Consider the following 18,903-nt stretch of genomic DNA (forward strand, 5'->3'; position numbering starts at 1 on the left):
TTAAATTTATCCCATTCTTATATGTGGTTGTCATGAATCAGGTTTTGGCAGATATCTTTTATGGCCGGATGCCCTTCCTGACGTCAACCCTCTCTGTTTGGGACCGGCACTGACTTGGGCTGACTTGCCCACCCAGTGACTAGGTAGGCAATCGAGGTGAAGTTCCTTGCCTAAGGGAACAACGCGCCGGTCGGTGACACGTTCCCTCGAACTCAGATTGCCATCGTGACAGTCTTGAGTGTGATGCTCTCAAGACTGTCACGATGGCATATATATATATATATATATATATATATATATAATATATATATATATATATATATATATATATATATATATATATTATACATATACATATACATATATATACACACACACATATATTTGACTTTCTGTCTGCCCCTTTCTCTGTACCATATACAAACACAATTGGACTCTTTTGACATCCTGAAAAATGCACCAATATGAGCATCCGCTCTCAGACTTTATCAACATCTATTTTTTATGCCATTTTTAAAACTTTGTGTCTTGTATGTTCCAGTCCTCTCATTCTATAAAGAAAGAACATGGGGCAATGCAGCCATAGCTCCATTAACATCAAACACTTGTGATTTACTACAGTCCTTTGTCAGCTGGAGCCCCTACCCCCCTTTCAGTAATGAAAACCATTGCTGTGGCTCTGAGTAAATGAGAATGGATATTCTAGCTACTCCCCATTTCTCAGCCTATCAGTAAAGACAGCCATGCATCGTTGCTTTTAAATTCTGTTTTTGTGGCATGACATATGACTTCTGATCAGTATCATTTGTGTTTAACTAGCTTGAAACTTGGGTGTATAATATCTTAACCCAAAATTGACGGGCATGGCATAGATGTTCATGCCATACCCACCGTGTTTATATACTACTCGTTCTTACAAATAGGTGGCGCCACTTGTACAAAGTCACTAATGAGCCAATTATGAGTAATACCTGTCTCACCTGTTTATCCTTTTCATTGATTTTTGAAAATATTTTGTTATCTTATACTGTAGTTATTAATGTCAATAACATTATAGTAATTATCATGACTATATTAAAAATGACACTATTGATATTCACAGTATTAGTAAAAAAAAAAAGTTTTCCTGCAAATTCAAGGAAAGGTGAAATCAGGTGAGGTCACAAGGTCTACTAATTGACTCCCTTGTGACTAAAGACTTGCAGAGCCAACTATGGGCACAGCATTTTCCCGGCGACATTGGGTTAAATAAAAGACAAACCCTACTGCTCCATGTCAAAAAAGGCGAAGATTTTATAATGTGGGTGATGACTATAGTGCATCCACTCTCTGGAAAGAAAAAAATAGCTTCTTACACTAGACTCTAGTGTCCTCTGATTCACCAAGTAATTTTCTTGGTGGTTTCAGTAAATGGGTCTTAGTGATACATTGTTAAAAGCATTGGTGGTACTTCCATTGTTGGTCAAGGGAGAATGGATAGAATAGTTTTAAGGCTATTAAATATTTCAGGTTCACTATTAAAATTTTTCCTTCCCTTCAATGGAAATTGAAAATAATAATAATGTGGGATACTGCTAGTACTTTCAGAATAGTTTTTCCTAACAGTAATTATTTTGGGGTATAAATATCTCAAATGGAGGGCAAGCCTAAGTTTAAAAGTCCAGCCCCACAATACTATTAAAAACAAAGAAAATAAAAATAAAAACAATCTTGTTCTTTGTGAATTATAAGGATAAAATAAAATGTCATTCTTTGATGGGATTTATTAACAACAAACTTTTAGATTGATTAAAAATATATGAACAATAATCTCACTACTATCATGTGATTGTCTTCACTTTATATGGAATTTAAACCAAAACAGTAAATCACAAACGGATGAAATGAAGTCATGACAGAGAATCAGATTCAACACCCTCATCCACATTCATTTCACTTTTGCTTTGCTTCATCCTTCAAGTGGTTGAAGTCATTTGCAAATGTCCTCAATGCACAGTTTTTGGATCTATTGTATACTCAGGTTATTGCAACAAAACTCCAAGATTGTGGAATGAAACTGCAACACAATGAAAATATATTTCTTTAAATATGATTTTTTTTAACTACATTATTGAATATATCTATATACAAAATCTCTCAAACACATTGTAATATAGAATGAAAGAAAGAAAGAAAAAAAAGGTGTGCATACATTTTCAAATGCAGGAATTCATATCTAGTTGATCTAGACAAGAAGTGAAAGAACCAATAAATATCACTGAAATACTGTGAAATTTAAGCCAGACAACCAATTGCTTTACATAAAAAAGCAAAGCAAAGCAAAGACTAATGGTTTTAGAAGCAACGAGATATTCCTGGTGATCGTGGGTAACAGATACAGAAGTTCCCTTGAAGTACCCTGAGACAGAGCATATTAAAAAAAATTAATTTTCTATCATTTTTGAAAATGAATGTATTTCAGGCTGAAGGGAAAGCAGTACTTTACTTTGCTCTGCCTATTCTAACATGCTTGCAAAGTGAACATAAAAACCCCTAGAATAAATACATAAATAAAAAAGGGTTACCTCTCCCAACTACATGATTCCTGCATCTGAAATTTATGCAAAGAAACTACAGCAGAGGAAGTGGATGAACTTCCACTGCAGAAGCTGCAAATTTTTTTATTAGTATCACACACAGAGGATTCTAAGTAAAACCTGAACCAATAGAACTATTTCAAAATCTTGTATTTTTCAGCTTTAAATTTACATTGTGCAATTTAGCTGAGAGATAATGCACCTTATACACTTTTTTAATACTCTCTCTTTCCTTTGCTTCCACTGCACAGTTCCAAGAATATGCAAGGAAATCAGGTTATGTGGAGAATAACCTAATGACCAAAAACCAGCTCCTTGTGGGTTTCCTTTGGTTGAATCAGGAATACCACCAACCAAAGTCAAGAATAATGTAAAAACTTACATAATAGAGCATTATTGTAACTTACAAAATACCAAATTCGAATCTAAATGTTTACTATTTCAATCTTGTAAAGTTTTGTTTCAGCTCACTTTCTCTCTCTCTCTCATGCTTGTTGTCATTAAGACATTCACTTTATCCTCTCTACCCTCCCTCTTTCTCTCCCCTCCCCCCTCTCTCTCTCTCTCTCTCTCTCTCTCTCTCTCTCTCTCTCTCTCTCTCTCTCTCTCTCTCTCTCTCTCCCCTCTCTCTCTCTCTCTCTCTCTCTCTCTCTCTCTCTCTCTCTCTCTCTCTCTCCTCTCTCTCTCTCTCTCCTCTCCTAGAAAATGAGTCTTCTTTTCAGGTTCAAGCAAAAGCCAGCATACACAGAAGGAGTTTCAAAAACTTCATACTAACTTATTTTTATTTATGATAGTTATATTTGCTGCTTTATTGTATGCAAATTCTGTTGTCTTTTCCATTCTTTTAAATTACTAAATGGATAAATAATGATAAGAATAATGAACAAAATTATCAACAAGGAATATACATTCAACCTATATAAGTACAAAACATAAAAGCAAAAATATATATATATATGAATTAAAACCTTCTAAAAAATACTGAAGAATGGAAAATTGTTATATGAATTAATATACTAATCATGTAAAACTAGTTCCATCTTCCTACATTTTCTCATGTAATAAAAGCCCACTCTTTTGTCTGGGAACATCACTTGAAAAAAGGAAAGAAAAACCTCAAATTTGTACGACATCACTGTGTGTCCCTCATTTCTCTCCCTCCCACTGAAAAATTAATTGCTTCCACTGCTGGAGCTGACGTGACATTCTGCCTAATGGTTTTGTCAATTTACAATGTTACATCTACTTCATCACTATTGTCCCACTGCCTACACACTAGTCTCTTTTAAGTAAAAAAGGATCTGGTGGTCAATTGTTAAAATTAACCACTGGATCTAAGAAGCAAAAAATGTATCAAAACTATATGGTAATATCAAATGTCACTATGTATATAAAAAATCTACCCATTACGCAAATATGTCTGACTCTTACGTCAAATTCAGAGAGAGAACCTTTGAAAGTTGCCTGGATGGAATGAGATGGGTTCCTTCAAAATAACGAGAAATCAGTCTAATTCATCTATACTCAAGACCGGCACAGGACACGGACTTAAATGCCCCAATCCTGTGCTTTTAAGGCAAACAAAGAATCCAAGTACCTGGAAATTTTTTAAAAGATGCAATTTAAACTTAATGTTTTCTTTATATAAAATAAGTCTGGGTGATTAAACACCAGCTTCTTTAACCTCTACTTGACAAGGTTATTAACAAATAGATACAAATTACATTACAGTTGATAAAAACAGAAAAGCACGTTATTAGCACATTCCTGAAATTGCTCATGCATAATAAGACAACACACATACAGTCATAAAATTAAACACAGAGAAACCATCCTCAAAAAGTTTGTGCTTTCTCATAACAATGAATATTGTTCTTTCAAAGATGCTACTTGTTCTATGGTTTAATTACAATACTGTCTTTTCAATACTGTTCAGACCTGTTGACTGAAAAAGTGCACACCTTAAGTAATAATTATTACACTTTATGCGTCATGTGCTTTGTATTCATAACTCATCTTTGTGTATTTCTTGAGTGCCTGATCTGTCCAATGATAAAAATGTTTTCTATATAAATTCTCTATATAAATTTTCTAAAGTAAAGGAAAGTATGAGATAACAATGATAATTCATACATAAACCATGGAACGACCTTTTTATTCCAGTCTGAGAATGAACTTAAAATTATGTAAGCATCCACAAGAGAAAGCAATCGCCGCATCAAACCTGGGAGGAAGAAGGAGAGTGGAAGAGCCAAAGTAACGAGGAAAACAGCCCTTTCATAAACTAAATACTGTTTAGGACAAGGCGACCCAAAGCACCTATGTGGCATTGCCTTTGCAGTTCCACTGAAACAGAAGCAGGCCGAGTCTGGCCCTTCTTATTCCCCTTATTCCCACAGTGCCTCTTGCTCTGCCATACATATTTGTCTTTGATAAGTCCTTATTCCCGAGAGAACTGAGAAGCACTTCTGACTCAGAAAACTGAGTTGCAAAGGGAAAACAGAGGATTAAATAATCAAGTAGGAAAGTTCACTCCCTAAAATCCTTTCTTTTAAGGTTCTCTTAAAGTGATGAAATTATATCACCTTCAAGTGTAACTAAGTCTTCTTAATAAGTACCATCAGCACCAACTGTATCTCTTAAAAACAAAACGAGCTTGCAAACAATGAACAGATAAAAAGCTAAGCAGACATAGTTATGGTCATCTTATCATTTCTGTTTAATTAGCAACAGAGCAAATATGTGTATGGCCGCTAATAAAAGAGAGCTTCCACAAATGTCTAGATTCAATGGCTTGCTACTTCCTCCGACTCCAATTCTTTACCACGCCACGAAAATGAAATGTACGCAAATTCTTTACTTCAAACTAATATGGAACTCTGAATTGTTAAAAATGAAAAAGACAAAGAAAAGAAATCTCACTAGTGTATAAAGTAAAAAGATTTGTTCTTTGTTGTTCTGTTCACAATGCTTCCTAGCACCACTAACAACACCTACTGACCCACAGCACTATAGCAGCCCCTGCACACTCAATGATCTCCTGTTAGAACTCCTAAAAGTGTTCTCCTACATTATGCCTAAGGGACTTAAAAACTACATAGATAAATAAAAAGTGGTAAAAAGTTGAGAGAAACAGAAAGACTATTAGCAACATTGGAAAGGAAAAAGTGTATATATGTATGTGTGTGCATATATAAAAGTATATGTATAAGTATATATATAAATATATATAATTATCTCACATTACCCAAAACACTTTCTTTTGTTTTGCATTAGGAAAATTTGCAGACAAAAAATACAATAAAATCTTGTGCTTTAACCACCATAAGAGATTGGGGAAATAATAGGTAAGATTACTTTGGCAGCACTAAAATGAACGTGACACAAAATCATCTTGCTTTCCTTTTTTGTTCCACAAATACTTAACTTGACAATGTTCACATTTCCCAACATATGGATCGTCTCAAACATCATGGCAAGAGTTTTATACTGAACAATGTTTGAATGTATCAAACACACATGGGGAATCCTGACTGTTCTTGTGTGTGCTTAGTTCACAGGCAATACAAATACATTACCACAAAAATAAAATTAAACTTTTTAGAAAGACTTGACACTCACATGACAAACCATCACTCTATCATCTCCTGATGCAGCACAGAAAGGATACATATAAATAAATATAAAAAGTCATTATAAATACACCAGCAAGATACACAGAAGTACGTAAATCATAAATTACAAAAGAGGATCGCCCAGTCCTAAGACCAGACAGGTCTAAGGCCACGAAGGTGAGCGCAGTTAGAATCCCCCCGCCCTGAGCTGCTTCAGGTGGTGGTCATTGAAGACGACGCGCGTCCCACAGTACACTGCCACCAACCCTGTCATCGCGGACACCACCATATATGGGAGGGCTGAGCCAGTGAGGTCGACCAGCGGTCCCATAAACACTGACAGGATGATCTGTGCAAGGAAGTAGGCCGTGTCCAGGACTGCAACATCTGTCCCCAGCCCTTGCTCCTCACCAAACTCTGAACTGTTGCCGTCCCACATGTACAGCTGCCGAGGGAGGGTGAACTTAGTACTAAATTCCATTATATGTAAAGAGAAATCACAAATTTACCTGCACAGTTTTATAATGTAAAAGAAATGTCAGCATAATAGAGGAATACGAAGAAGTGATAAATAATGAAAGAGGAAAGAAAATAAAGATGAACAGTAAAAGAGGGATAAGAGTAAAAGATCATATTAAAAGATGATGAGAGTACACACATTTAATAATGGGGAATAAGAATAATGATAAACAGTAAAAGACCATTTTAGCATTGAAACAGCTTACACATTGCTTACATACCACATAACTGACTAGTACTGATAGCAACGAGGAAGTTAAGATTTCTAGCATCAAAAAATGATTAAATGGCTGTTGTAATTATAGAGACAGATAAAAGTTCTTCTGTGTACATGTGTACACACAACTCAAGCAGCCTTCATTAATCTGTCAGCAAAGGATTGCATGTGTGTTGCATGTGAATTTTTTGTTTTAAAGTCTCATTTAAACAGTGATTCTTTCTGTTGCTAACAGAAACTACTTTGCATATAGGGAGTAGGGATGGGGGAGGGCAGGGAGCAAGGTGCAGAGGTTTATAGATTGGCCTACAGTAATCAGAATAATTTTTGGCACTCTGGATGTCCAGGTGAGAACCATAAATGAAAAATTTCATAAGAGACACTTGCACACCCTGATACTATCATTTCATACAAGATATTCATGTGTTTTAAGTGCTGATAAACCAAGGCAATTTATTTTATAATAAATGGTTCTGAAAACTTACTTGGCGGTCTGAGTTATAAAGAGTGACCAGCATATTTGGCGTCGAGGTGAGAGCTGCAAAGCCGACTCCAGACAAGGCTGTTACAACGTTGAGGAAGGGCACTGTAGGTGCAGCAATAGTTGCCGTCATGGTGATTGCGAAGATGAAAAGTCCACCGATGAACACAGCACGGTGACCCAACAAGCGAACAATGTGTTGCTGGATGAAGAAGGCATAGAGGCAGGCTAGACAGTGAAGGAGGAGATACAAAAGGGATTAGATGTGGCATACTACACATGATTTTGGAATGAGACAAGGTGCTATGTCCTGTAGTGTCCAGCACATTATTATTTAGATTTTGAGATTCTAATCTTAAAGTAAATATAAACTTACATTTAAGGGGAAAAGTACAATGTGAGAGAAGAGTATGTGTCTTCACATGTATGTATATGAATGTATCACATGTGTTTCACTGCTAATCAAGTACGAACAAAAAAAAAAACTGCTTTGAACTACAATGACTGACACCCACCTGTAAGGCTATGCAGGAAGAGGCCCCAAGACCCCATCCTGACCCCCTCATCATACAATACTGCAAGCTCTGTGTGCTCCTGGGCATCAGGCAGCCCACCATACATGTACTGGCCCACAAAGTCCGTGAAAAACATGTTGTGGCACATGAACCCCATCCAGCCAAAAAGCTCAGCCAGAAACAACCGCCGGAGCACAGTGGGTGCACTGCTCACCTTGTGCCAAGTGCCCATTGGTAGTTTGATAATCTGCAGAAAGATATGGTCACAGTAAGCCATGCAGAAAAGTGTAAAGACTTACAGGCTGCATTAGCTACTGTTAACAGCTCATCAGGTTCATTCAACTGTGATATGTATAAAAACAGATTAAGATCTATTTAAACTGACTGAATACCATGTTCATCTAGAAAAGGGCTGCTGACACTATTTTAGTTTTTTTTTTTTTTTTTTTCTTGTGCATGCACCTGTATCTGGGTGAGTAATAGGTTACCAGAGAGCATGTGCGAATACTCCAACACTGCCTGGCTTCCCTTCCTGTACTTCTAAATGGAGTTAGAGTCTGATGACTGCATTGAGAAGACTGTAAAACTAAACCTAGAGTGTGGTTGGGTATGGTCCACAAAAGCCTCAGCCCAAGCCTATTTAACATTCCTTTACCAAGACCTTCTTTTTTTGAAAAGGGATCAAGCAGGTAATGGTTTTCTTACAATCAGGAGGGGAGGGGGGGATGTGATGTTTGCACTGGACCCTTATCTTGGAGGACTTATGATCAGTGAAAAATTATCTCCATTCATGGGTTGAACTGAGTATGGCTTGAACTAAAAATTTTACTACATGTTTTGACTTAAAAATTACAGCCAAATAAACCTACGTGGAAATGTATTAGGCTGGTTTCTTACCCACCTAAATGGGGAGGGGAGGACAGGAGGAGAGAAAGAGAAAGAGAGAAAGAGAGAGAGAATCAGGAACATATTTTTTCTATTAACCCATTCCTGACAGGTGGCATGTACGCACATGCCATGGCATGGCGGGACTCTATTACTGCCTGGTGGGCTGAATGTATGTTTTAACCTTCCAGTTTTAAAAAAAAAAAAAAAAAAAAAAAAAAAAAAAAAAAAAAAAAAAAATGGACGATTTCAACTCCATGATGCTGCACACTGCTTATTTTATTCAGACTATAGACTGAATAATGATCAACTATGGAGTCTATATAACAACAAAAATACCATTCAGTCTCAATTTATCAGGAAGTTTGGCAAGTAGAGACTTTAGAAAATAATGAAAACTGAAAATACAACATATTTTCGTAGTATTACGAAGAAACGGCATGGGTATTTGGCATGAGTGGTCGCACATGATCGGGCGACGATATAAGCCCCCAGCAGCGGGGCCCGGGCCACTATGAATACTACCCGTCGGGAAAGGGTTAATCAAATGTCAGTGTGTGATTTACCACACAATACTAATGAGCAGCAACAACAAATTACCATTAACATCACTATAGGGATTGGATCAGTGTTGCTAATAAGGTGCCTGGTGGACATGCCTGAAACATTACAAGACCTGTTCACAAGGGAGTGATGTACATAAGAAAAATAACTAAACTAGTTAGACCTTAGCACAATGACAGTATTACAAAAACAAGGTCAGACCACGAACCTGATAAGGTAAAAATACAAGAATTTTCATAATCTTCCAGAGGAATCGCAGACAGCCATTGATGAGCCTCTGGATGGTGATCTTGGGCAGCCGCTGGATCTGGTGCATGAGGCGATGATACCTCCACTTGAGCATTTCGGATGAGGAAAGTGTGAGTGGTGCTGTCTCATCAGTCTCGCTGGAGCCGCTCTCGTATCCTCCATCTGAGGGGTGGTCCTTGACTATGGCTGTGCCATCGTGGGTGAGGTCTAGCATAGTAACGCCTTCCTCCACAACTACTGGGTCGAGTTTCTTGGCCAGCAGCAGCTCTTTTTCTGATGCCAAGTCCTTTCTCAGCAGCTCTCCCTCCTTGGGATGCACTGACAGCACCAGCGCCCTCTTCAATGGCTTCTCCTTGGCAAACACTAGTGTAAGGAACATGCATGGCAGGAACATGATGAAGATGACGGTGAAGGCAGTCTGTTCCTGTGAGCCGATGAGGAGGCCCACCGACAGCCAGTCGATGGACACGATGAGGTAGCCCAGGATGCAGCCCAGGGAAATGCTGGCTGAATACACTGTGAAGCCCTGAGTCTGCTCCCACTCAGGTGCTGTGGCCATTAGGTCTGACAGCAGAGCCTCGCACGGGTTGAACAGCGCCTGGTAGCTATAATCGAGCAGAATCACACCCAGCGCAAGGATTATCATACTGCAATGTAAAGGGGAAGATGGTTATCAGGTGCTTGAATAACAGCTGGGGAAGAATTGTGTTTGTGGGCTGGTGGGGAGAAATAAAGGATGGGGAGGGAAAAGAAGGAAAGGCAGGCAAAGGAAAGGGAAAGGAAGTTAAACTGTGTACCGGTGTCATGACAAACCACTTGGTCTGCCAGTACATGTGGCGACGTACCAGAGAGTGTGGAGCAAGGAAAGGAAAGGAACGTGAATGGAAGAGATGAGAAAAGAAAAGGAAGAGAAATGGAGAGGGGGGAAGAGAAGTGAAGGGAAGCAAAGGATAGGACAGGGAAGGAAAAAGAAGGAATGGGAAAGGAAGGGAAAGGAAATTAAGGGATGGAAAATCAAGGAAAAGACAGGCAAGGAAAAAGAAGGGATGTGAGGGGAAGTTAAGGAAGGAAATGGAGGGGAAAGAAAAGAACAGGGAATGGAAAGGAAAAGAAAAAAAGGGAAGGGAAGGGCAGGAAAGGCATTTGAAATGAAGCAAAGCAAAGGACAGGAGAGGAAAGGAAAGGAATGGAAAAGGCTGGGAAGGATGGGAAAGAAAGCGCAGTGAAAGGAAGGAAAGGGAAGGCAAAGGAAGGGAATGGAAGGGAAGGGATGGAAGGAGGAGAGGAAAGAAGGAGAGACAAAGAGAAGAGAAGAATACTAAAAGGTATTGGAATAAAGAATGAGTGGGAAAATTGAAAAAAACCTTCCCTCCCGTACTCCCTCCCCATGCCCCCAGAACCTGTACTGTCTACTCCTTCGCACCACTTGCAAGAACCTCCCAAGATCCCCACTTGCCCCCAGAGCTTCCTCCACCCTCCACTCCCTTCCCTTTGGAACCTCCCACTCCACATTCCCCCCTAATATTCAGAACCATTTCCCTTCCATGCAACATTCGCAACTCATTCCCTCATTCAGAACACATTCTCCCTACCCAATATTCAGGGCACCTTCCCCCTCCCACACCCACAGCATTCAGAACCCCCCCTCCTCCCTTCCATCCTCCTTGCCCTCCCCAAGCCCCCCCCCCCCCAAGTTTCCCTCACCAAGCAAAGAGCAATAAAAACAAAAACAACGACAGACTTACTTGATCCTTCCTGAATGTTCGCCGCTGACGATGGAGGTGATGATCTGGCCATAAGGGATGAGGATGAGGGAGAAGAGCAGCACCGTGGCCAGGGACATGATGAAGGGCCGACGTCGTCCCAGCACGGACATGCAGCGGTCGCTCCACTCGGCCAGGAGGGGCACCGTCATCATGTCCAGAAATGGAGCTGTGAGACGATAAGGGGGGGGTATATATGTGACTGTTATGGTACTATAAGGGATAATATTAGAAACATGTAGAACAATTATGGAATTAATAATAATAATAATAATAATAATAATAATAATAATAATAATACCAATAATGACAGCAATAACAATAAAAATGAAAATAACCAAAAAAACAAACAAAAAACTCATAAAACAAAGTAACAGCAATAAAAATTCCAACAATAATAATTGTAAAATAAAATCTGAGGAGATGTGGCACACTTCAGGAGAGCCAGTTTGGGTCACTTCCAAGGCCACTTTGGGTAAGCCTATGAGGGCCAGCCCAAAGTGGCTCCTCGCCTGTCGTCAGTGTCAGTTGCTTCCTTATTACTTCTCTCTTTCTTATGACATGCTTTTTGCTTGGAAACAGGGAAAACCAATTCAGAGATACAAAACTTTATACATTTTATATACAAAATTTTATATACATTTACATATTATGTGCACATTCATGTGTGCATATATAAATGCACATAATATATAAAATGCACCCCCACAACCACAAAACACACACACACCACACACAAACACACACCACACACACAGGTGCACGGGCCAAACACACAAAACGCAACACACCACACACACACACACACACACACACACACACACACACACACACTCACACACTCACACACACACACCACACACACACACACACACACACAAATAACGAATGTATAAGTACTATTGTTTGGTACTGTTTTATATATATATATATATATATATATATCTATATATATATAATATATTTTAGTATATATATGATATTACATTTATATATTTTTATATATTATATATATATATTTTATATATAAAATTATATATATATAACTATAATTATATATTGAATTTTTGCATATATACATACATACATACATATATATCTACAATAACAATAAAAAATAATAATAATAATAGTGCTTCATGCAAACAACATAAGAATACAAAGAGAATGAACCAACTCCCAAGCTCTGTTCCTGCCATGTCTTTCTAAAACCAGTAAAACAAAATTGATTTCTGGCGCCACCATTAATTTCTGAGCACTGACGAAAGTGAAGTTCTTGAGTGCAGATAATTAAATATGATTGGTAACACTCCAGAGAAATGTCATGTCTTTCTCAGTGGGTAGGAGCATGGCGACACCTAGATTCTAAAAATAAAAGTGCCATTACACTGCCAGAAAAATACCTACACATCCATTCACAAACTTATTATCATGACCATAATTATCACCTTAAGTAAACAATTGAGTAATTATCATAAATCATCACAACTGCTATGAAATAATTATGATTTTGCATTCTTTGTCATCATGTTACTGTTCATTTGCATTTTCATTTTAGCATAACTTATTGGTCTTACTCTTTAAGTTCACGAGAAAATGTGCATCATGAGCCTGAAGAGATACCCTGAGACACTATCCAACAAGAATTAAACAGATGACACACTCCCACTGTGGGAGTTCAATCCTTCCCTACACAACATGAATCCAGTGGGGGAATCAAGTGTCATCCATCACAAAGATTCCTTCCCACTGCACCTGCTGCCCCTGAGAATCAAGTCCTACCTAGCAAACAGGCCCCACATTCACTTCTCTTCTTCTCCCCTTAATCAAGAGTCCTTCACTGGTCCATTTCACACCACATTACCTGCCCCTGAAGGACTTCCTCCAAGAGGATGTGGCTCCCTCCCTGAAGGACTAGGCCATGTGACTCACCTACTCCCAATATGATTGTCATGACGGTCTCCGTGTATCCAGCCTTGAGAAGCAGAGGAGGGATGTAAGTGAAAGCTGCGCTCGACACGATTTCCACACCGCATACGAGTGCGTTGATAGCCATGAGCTTCGGAAGTCCTCTGGGGCGGGCTGAGCGGGCCACCCCAGACCCCCTGCCACGTCCCTGGCCGCCATGCCTTGCTTCTAAGGGACTCTGGGACTTCTCAGGCAGCGGACCAGGGGGGTCCATCAAGTCCTGGGGCGGCAACGGCCACCACTGCTACCTCTGCAACTGCACCTCTCGCTCGCTCACTCCTTTGGGCCACGTGTCCTTCCGTCTGTTTCAGTCGAAGTGACACTGGGCATTCACGCTTACTTGCCTCATTGCCTCAACATTCTGGAAGAAGAGAAATGATGTAGTCTCCTGTGTTGCTCTCATGCAAAGACATTTCTTGCGAGTGTGTGTATGCATATGTTTACATGTGTGTGTCTGAGTGTATTTGTGTGCATTTGCATGTACTCTATAACAACAGTTATTATAATAATAATAATAATAATAATAATATTAATAAGCCTCATCACCATCACCACCATGATTATTACTATTGTGATAATTATAAAAAAATAATAAGAAAACAATAATAATGATTATACCAATATTAATAACAACAATAATAATTATGATGATTATCATAATAACATAACAACAAGAACAACAATAATGATAATGGTGATGATGAAGACAATTATTACCATCATTTTTTATTATTAATTATTATTATTATTATTATTATTTTTATTATTATTATTATTACCACTATTACGATTACTATTACTATTATTATTATCATTATTATTATTACCAATATCATTATTATTACTATTACCATTATTAATAATATTACTATTACTATAATCATTATCATTATCATTATTATTAATATTTTTATTATTAGTCTATTATTACCATCATTGTTATTCTTCTTATTATTATTATCATCATTATGCTACATGTATATATTTTTTATTTTATTATTCAAATTGCATTTTTTTCATCATTACTCTCATTGTTGTTATTATTATTATTATTATCTTTATCATTATTGTTATTATTACAATTACTTTAATATAATAGCATTTTTAAATATCATAATAATACCAATAATGAAAAAAAAAGATAATACTACTACTAATGGCAGTAACATAACAACACACACACACACACACACACACACACACACTCTCTCTCTCTCTCTCTCTCTCTCTCTCTCTCTCTCTCTCTCTGTCCCCCCCCTCTCTCTCTCTCTGTGTCCCTCTCTCTCTCTCTCTCTCTCTCTCTCTCTCCTCCCCCTTTTCTCTCTCCCTCCTCTCTCTCTCTCTCTCCTCCCCCTCTCCCTCCCTCTCTCTCCTCTCTCTCTCGTCCTCTCTCTCCTCTCTCTCTCTCTCCCCTTCTCCTCTCTCTCTCTGTCCCTCTCTCTCTCTCTCTGTCCCTCTCTCTCTTTTCTCTCTCTCTGTCCTCCCTCTTTCTCTCTCTCTCGTCCCTCTCTCTCTCTCTCTGTCCGCCCTCTCTCTCTCTCTGTCCTCTGTCCCTCTCTTCCCCTCTCTCTCTCTCTGTCCCTCTCTCTCTTCTCGCGGTCCCTCTCTCTCTCTCCTCCCTCTCTCTCTCCTCTCTTCTCTCTGTCCCTCTCTATACTTCTCTTCTCTCTCCCTCTCTCTCTCTCCCTCTCTCTCTCTCTCTCTCTTCTCTCCTCTCTCTCTCTCTCTCTTTCTCTCATCTCTCTCTCTCTCTCTCTCTTCTCTCTCTACTCTCTGTCCGCTCCCTCTCTCTCTCTCTCTTCTCTCTCGTCTCTATCATCGCATCTCTCAGCCATCTCTCCTCGTTTTCTCATCTCGTCTTGCTCGCCTCTCTGTCCCTCTCTCTTCTCTCTCTCTCTTCCCTTCCTCTCTCCTCACTCTCTCTCCGTCTCTTACCTATCTCTCTCGCGCGCTCGCGGGCCCGCCCTTCCCTCTGGCTGTCTGGGCCGCCGCGGTCCGTCTCTGGCGCGCGGCCGTGCGCGCTGGCGCCCGGGACCGCGGCCACCGCGGGGAGCGCGGCGGCGCGCTCGCTCTCGCTCTCTCTCTCGCTCTCGCCGCTGCTCTCACCTCACTCCTCGCTCGCTCTCGATCCTCGCTCTCTGTCCCTCTCTCTCGCGCGCGGGACCCGCTCTCGCTCTCTGGTCCCGCTCTCTCGAGCGCCGGGCCACCGCTCGCGCGCGGTCCGCTATCGCTCGCGCAGCTGTCCCCTCTCTCTCGCTCGCTGGCCCTTCCGCTCTCGCTCTCTCTCTGCTGGCCCGCCCTCTCTCTCGCTCCGCCTGTCCGCCCTCACGCTCGCCGCTCTCTGTCCCTCTGCTCTCTCTCTCGCTCAATTCTCTCTCGCTCTCTCGCTCTCTCTCGGCCCGCGCGCGCGAGCCCTCGCGCTCTCTCTCTCTCGCGCGCGCTCGCTCTCTCGCGCGCTCTCTCTCTCTCACACACACACACACACACCACACACACACACACACACACACGCTTACACAAACCACACATACACACACACAACGCAGACTGCGCGCGGGCCGCCCGCGGGCTGGGCTCGGGCGCCGATCCCTCTGCTCCTCTTTCTCTCTCTCTCTCTCTCTGTCCCTTCCTCGCTCTCTCCTCCTGGGGCACGCTCTCTCTCTCTCTCTCTCTCTCTCGTCTCTCTCTCCTCTCTCTCTCTCGCTCTCTCATCTCTCGCTCCTCTGTCCCTCTCGTCTCTGAGATCTCTGTCCCTCTCTCTCTGCTCTCTGTCCCTCTCTCTCGCTCTCTGTCCCTCTCTCTCGCCTCTGTCCCTCTCTCCTGTCTCGCTCTCTGTCCCTCTCTCTCGCTTCTTCCCTCTCTTCTCGGTCTCTCTCTGTCCCTCTCTCTTCGCTCTCTGTCCCCTCTCTCGTTCGCTCTCTTTCCGTCCTCTCTCTCTCGCTCTCTCGGTCCCTCCGTCTCTCTCTCATCGCTCTCTCCCTCCCTCTCTCTCTCTCGCATCTCTGTCCTCTCTCTCTCGTCTACTGGCACTTCCTCTCTATCTCTCTTTTCACTCTCTCTCACTGTCCTATCTCTCTCTCTGTCTCTGTCCCTCTCCCTCTGTCCCTCTCTTCTCTCTCTCTGCTTCTCCTAATCTCGTTCTCTCTGTCAGTCCGTCCTCTCCTCTCTCTTCTCTCCTCTCTCTCTCTCTCTCTCTGTCTCTCGCTCTCTCTCTCTCTCTCTCGTCCCCTCTCTCTCTCTCTGTACCCTCTCTCTCTCTCTGGCCCCCTTTCTCTCTCTGGTCCCCTTTCGCTCTCGTCCCGCCCTCTCTCTCGCTCTCTGTCCCTCGCTCCATCACTCTACCTCTCTCTCTCTCTCTCTCTCTCTCTCGTCATCTCTCATTCTCTCTCTTCTCTCGTCTCTCTCTCTCTGTCCCTCTCGTCTCGTCTCTCCTCTCTCTCTGTCCTTCTCTCTCTCTCTCTCTCCTCCTCCCCTCTCTATCTCATCTCGCAAGCTCTCTTCTCTCCTCGCTCTCTCTCTCTCTCTCTCTGTCACTCTCTCTCGCTGCTCTCTCTCTCTCTCTCTTTCTCTCTCTCTCTCTCTCTCCCTCACTCTCTCTCTCTGTCCCTCACCCCCCCCCCTCTCTCTCTCTGTCACTCTTCTCCCACTGCAATAATCTCTCTCCCTGTCACTCTCTCTCATCTCGTCTGTCACTATCTCTCTCTCCTCTGTCAATCCCCTCTCTTCTCTCCGACGAGCCCGGCTCGTCCACCTCTGTCCCTTTCTATTCTTTCTCTCTCTCCTATACAAGCGCTAAAAAGCAGCATCACTCTCCTCCTATACTGTCTCTTCACGTTCTCTCTCTCGCCCTCTCTGCTGGTCTCTCTGGTCTCTCTGTCTCTGGCCCTCTCTCTCCTTCTCATCATTCTCTCTGCTCATCTCTCATCCTCGCTCTCATCATTCCCTCTCTCTCTCTCTTTCCTCTCCTCATCGCAGTCCCCTCTCTCTCTCTCGTCCCGGTCGATTCTCTCTCCGTCAATCCGCTCTCTCTCTCCTCTCCTATCTCTCATACCCTCTGCTTATCCTCCTCTCTCGTCTCTCTCTGTCTCTGTTCCCATCCTCTCGTCTCTCTCCCTCGCTCTAGCTCTCCCTCTCCTCTCTTCTCCTCTCTCCTTTCTCGCGCTTCCCAAGCATATGTTTTCTCTCTCGTTCTCTCCCCCTCGTTCTTCAGTTCTCTCTCAGATCTCTCTCTCGCCTTCGTCCTCTTCCTCTCTCTCTCACTCTGCTCTCTCACTTCTCTCCTCTCCCTCTCCCCTCCTCCTCTATCTCCGCCACATCCTCCTCTCACTCTACTCTCTCTCTCTCTATCCTCTCTCTCTCCTCTCTCCTCCCTCGTCCTCTCTCTTCTTCTCGGTCCACCACCCCCTCTCTCGCTCGCATCTCTCCTTAACACTCTATACCCTACCTCCCTCTCTCAGCCTCTTCCCCACCCAACAAACCACCCACTCTCGTCGTCTGTATTCAATCTCTGTCCCTCTCTCTCTCGTCTCATCCTTTCCGTTCTCTCTCTCTCTCCGTCTCTCTTCCTCCCCTCATTTCTCTCCTCATCTCTCCTCCTCTCTCTCTCCTCTCATTACTCGGCCCTCTCCGTCTCTCTCTGTCTCTCTCTTTCTTCTGCCTCTCTCCTCTGTCCCTCCTCCTCCTCTATCTACTGTCACATCTCCTCTCTCTCTCTGACCCTCTCCTATCTCCTCTCTCTCTCTTCTCGCTCCTCTCTCTCCTCCTCTGTCCCTCTGTTTCTCTCTTCTCTCTCTGCCCTCTCTCTCTCTCTCTCTGCGCTGGCCATCTCTTCTCTCATCTCTTCTCTCTCTCTGTCCCTCTCTCTCTCTCTCTGTCGCCCTCTCCTCTCTCTCTCTGTCCCCTCTCTCTCTCTCTATGTCCCTCTCTCTCTGTCCCTAGTCGTCTCTCCTCTCTTCCATCTCGCTCTCTCTCTCTCTCTGTCCCTCTCCCTCTCCCTCTCTCTCTCTCTCTCTCTCTCCTCTCTCCTCCCTCCTCCCCTCCTGCGCCCCTCTCCCTCTGTCCTCTCTCTGTCCTCTCTCTCTCTCTGTCCCGCTCGCTCTCTCTCTGTCCCTCTATCTCTAGCTCTCTGTCTCTCTCTCATTCCTCTGCGCCCTCTCTCTATCTCTGTCCCCCACCCCTCTCTCTCCTCTCTGGGTCCCTCTCTCTCTCTGTCCAGCTCTCTCTCTCTTCTTCTCTTAGTCTCTCTCTCTTCTCTCTCTCTCTCTCTCTATCTCTCTCTCTCTCTCTCTTCCCCCGCTCTCTCATCTCTCGCTCTCTTTGTCACTCTCGTCTCGCTCTCGCTCTCTGTCACGCCTCTCTCTCGCTTCTTCTCTCTGTCCTCCCTCTCTCTCTCTGGTCTCTCTCTCTCTCTCTTGCTCTCTCTCTCTCTGTCACTCTCTCTGTCTCTGTCACTCTCTCTGTCTCTCTCGCTCGCCCTCTCTCTCCCATCTCTTCTCTCGTCTCTCTCTCTCTCTTCCTCTCTCTCTCTCTCTCCTCTGTCCCGCTCATCTCTC

General features: G+C 42.4%; 1 protein-coding gene across 3 annotated transcripts in view; it reads right to left on the reverse strand.

Moving 5' to 3' along the window:
* Window positions 1–1,748: 1,748 nt before the first annotated feature.
* Window positions 1,749–18,903, reverse strand: part of LOC119597360 (solute carrier family 45 member 3-like) — a 55,862-nt gene continuing 38,707 nt past the window's right edge. For all 3 annotated transcript variants that reach the window (XM_037946919.1, XM_037946916.1, XM_037946918.1), the window contains exons 2-7: window positions 13,316–13,712; window positions 11,366–11,552; window positions 9,580–10,267; window positions 7,923–8,169; window positions 7,412–7,635; window positions 1,749–6,635 (exon numbers count right to left, since the gene is read on the reverse strand). In XM_037946919.1, coding sequence (XP_037802847.1) covers window positions 6,378–6,635; window positions 7,412–7,635; window positions 7,923–8,169; window positions 9,580–10,267; window positions 11,366–11,552; window positions 13,316–13,565 — 1,854 coding nt within the window. In that variant the 5' untranslated portion in view covers window positions 13,566–13,712 and the 3' untranslated portion in view covers window positions 1,749–6,377. The remainder of the gene's footprint in view (window positions 6,636–7,411; window positions 7,636–7,922; window positions 8,170–9,579; window positions 10,268–11,365; window positions 11,553–13,315; window positions 13,713–18,903) is intronic.

Source organism: Penaeus monodon, chromosome 39, assembly GCF_015228065.2.
Source record: "Penaeus monodon isolate SGIC_2016 chromosome 39, NSTDA_Pmon_1, whole genome shotgun sequence".
Lineage (NCBI taxonomy): Eukaryota > Metazoa > Arthropoda > Malacostraca > Decapoda > Penaeidae > Penaeus > Penaeus monodon.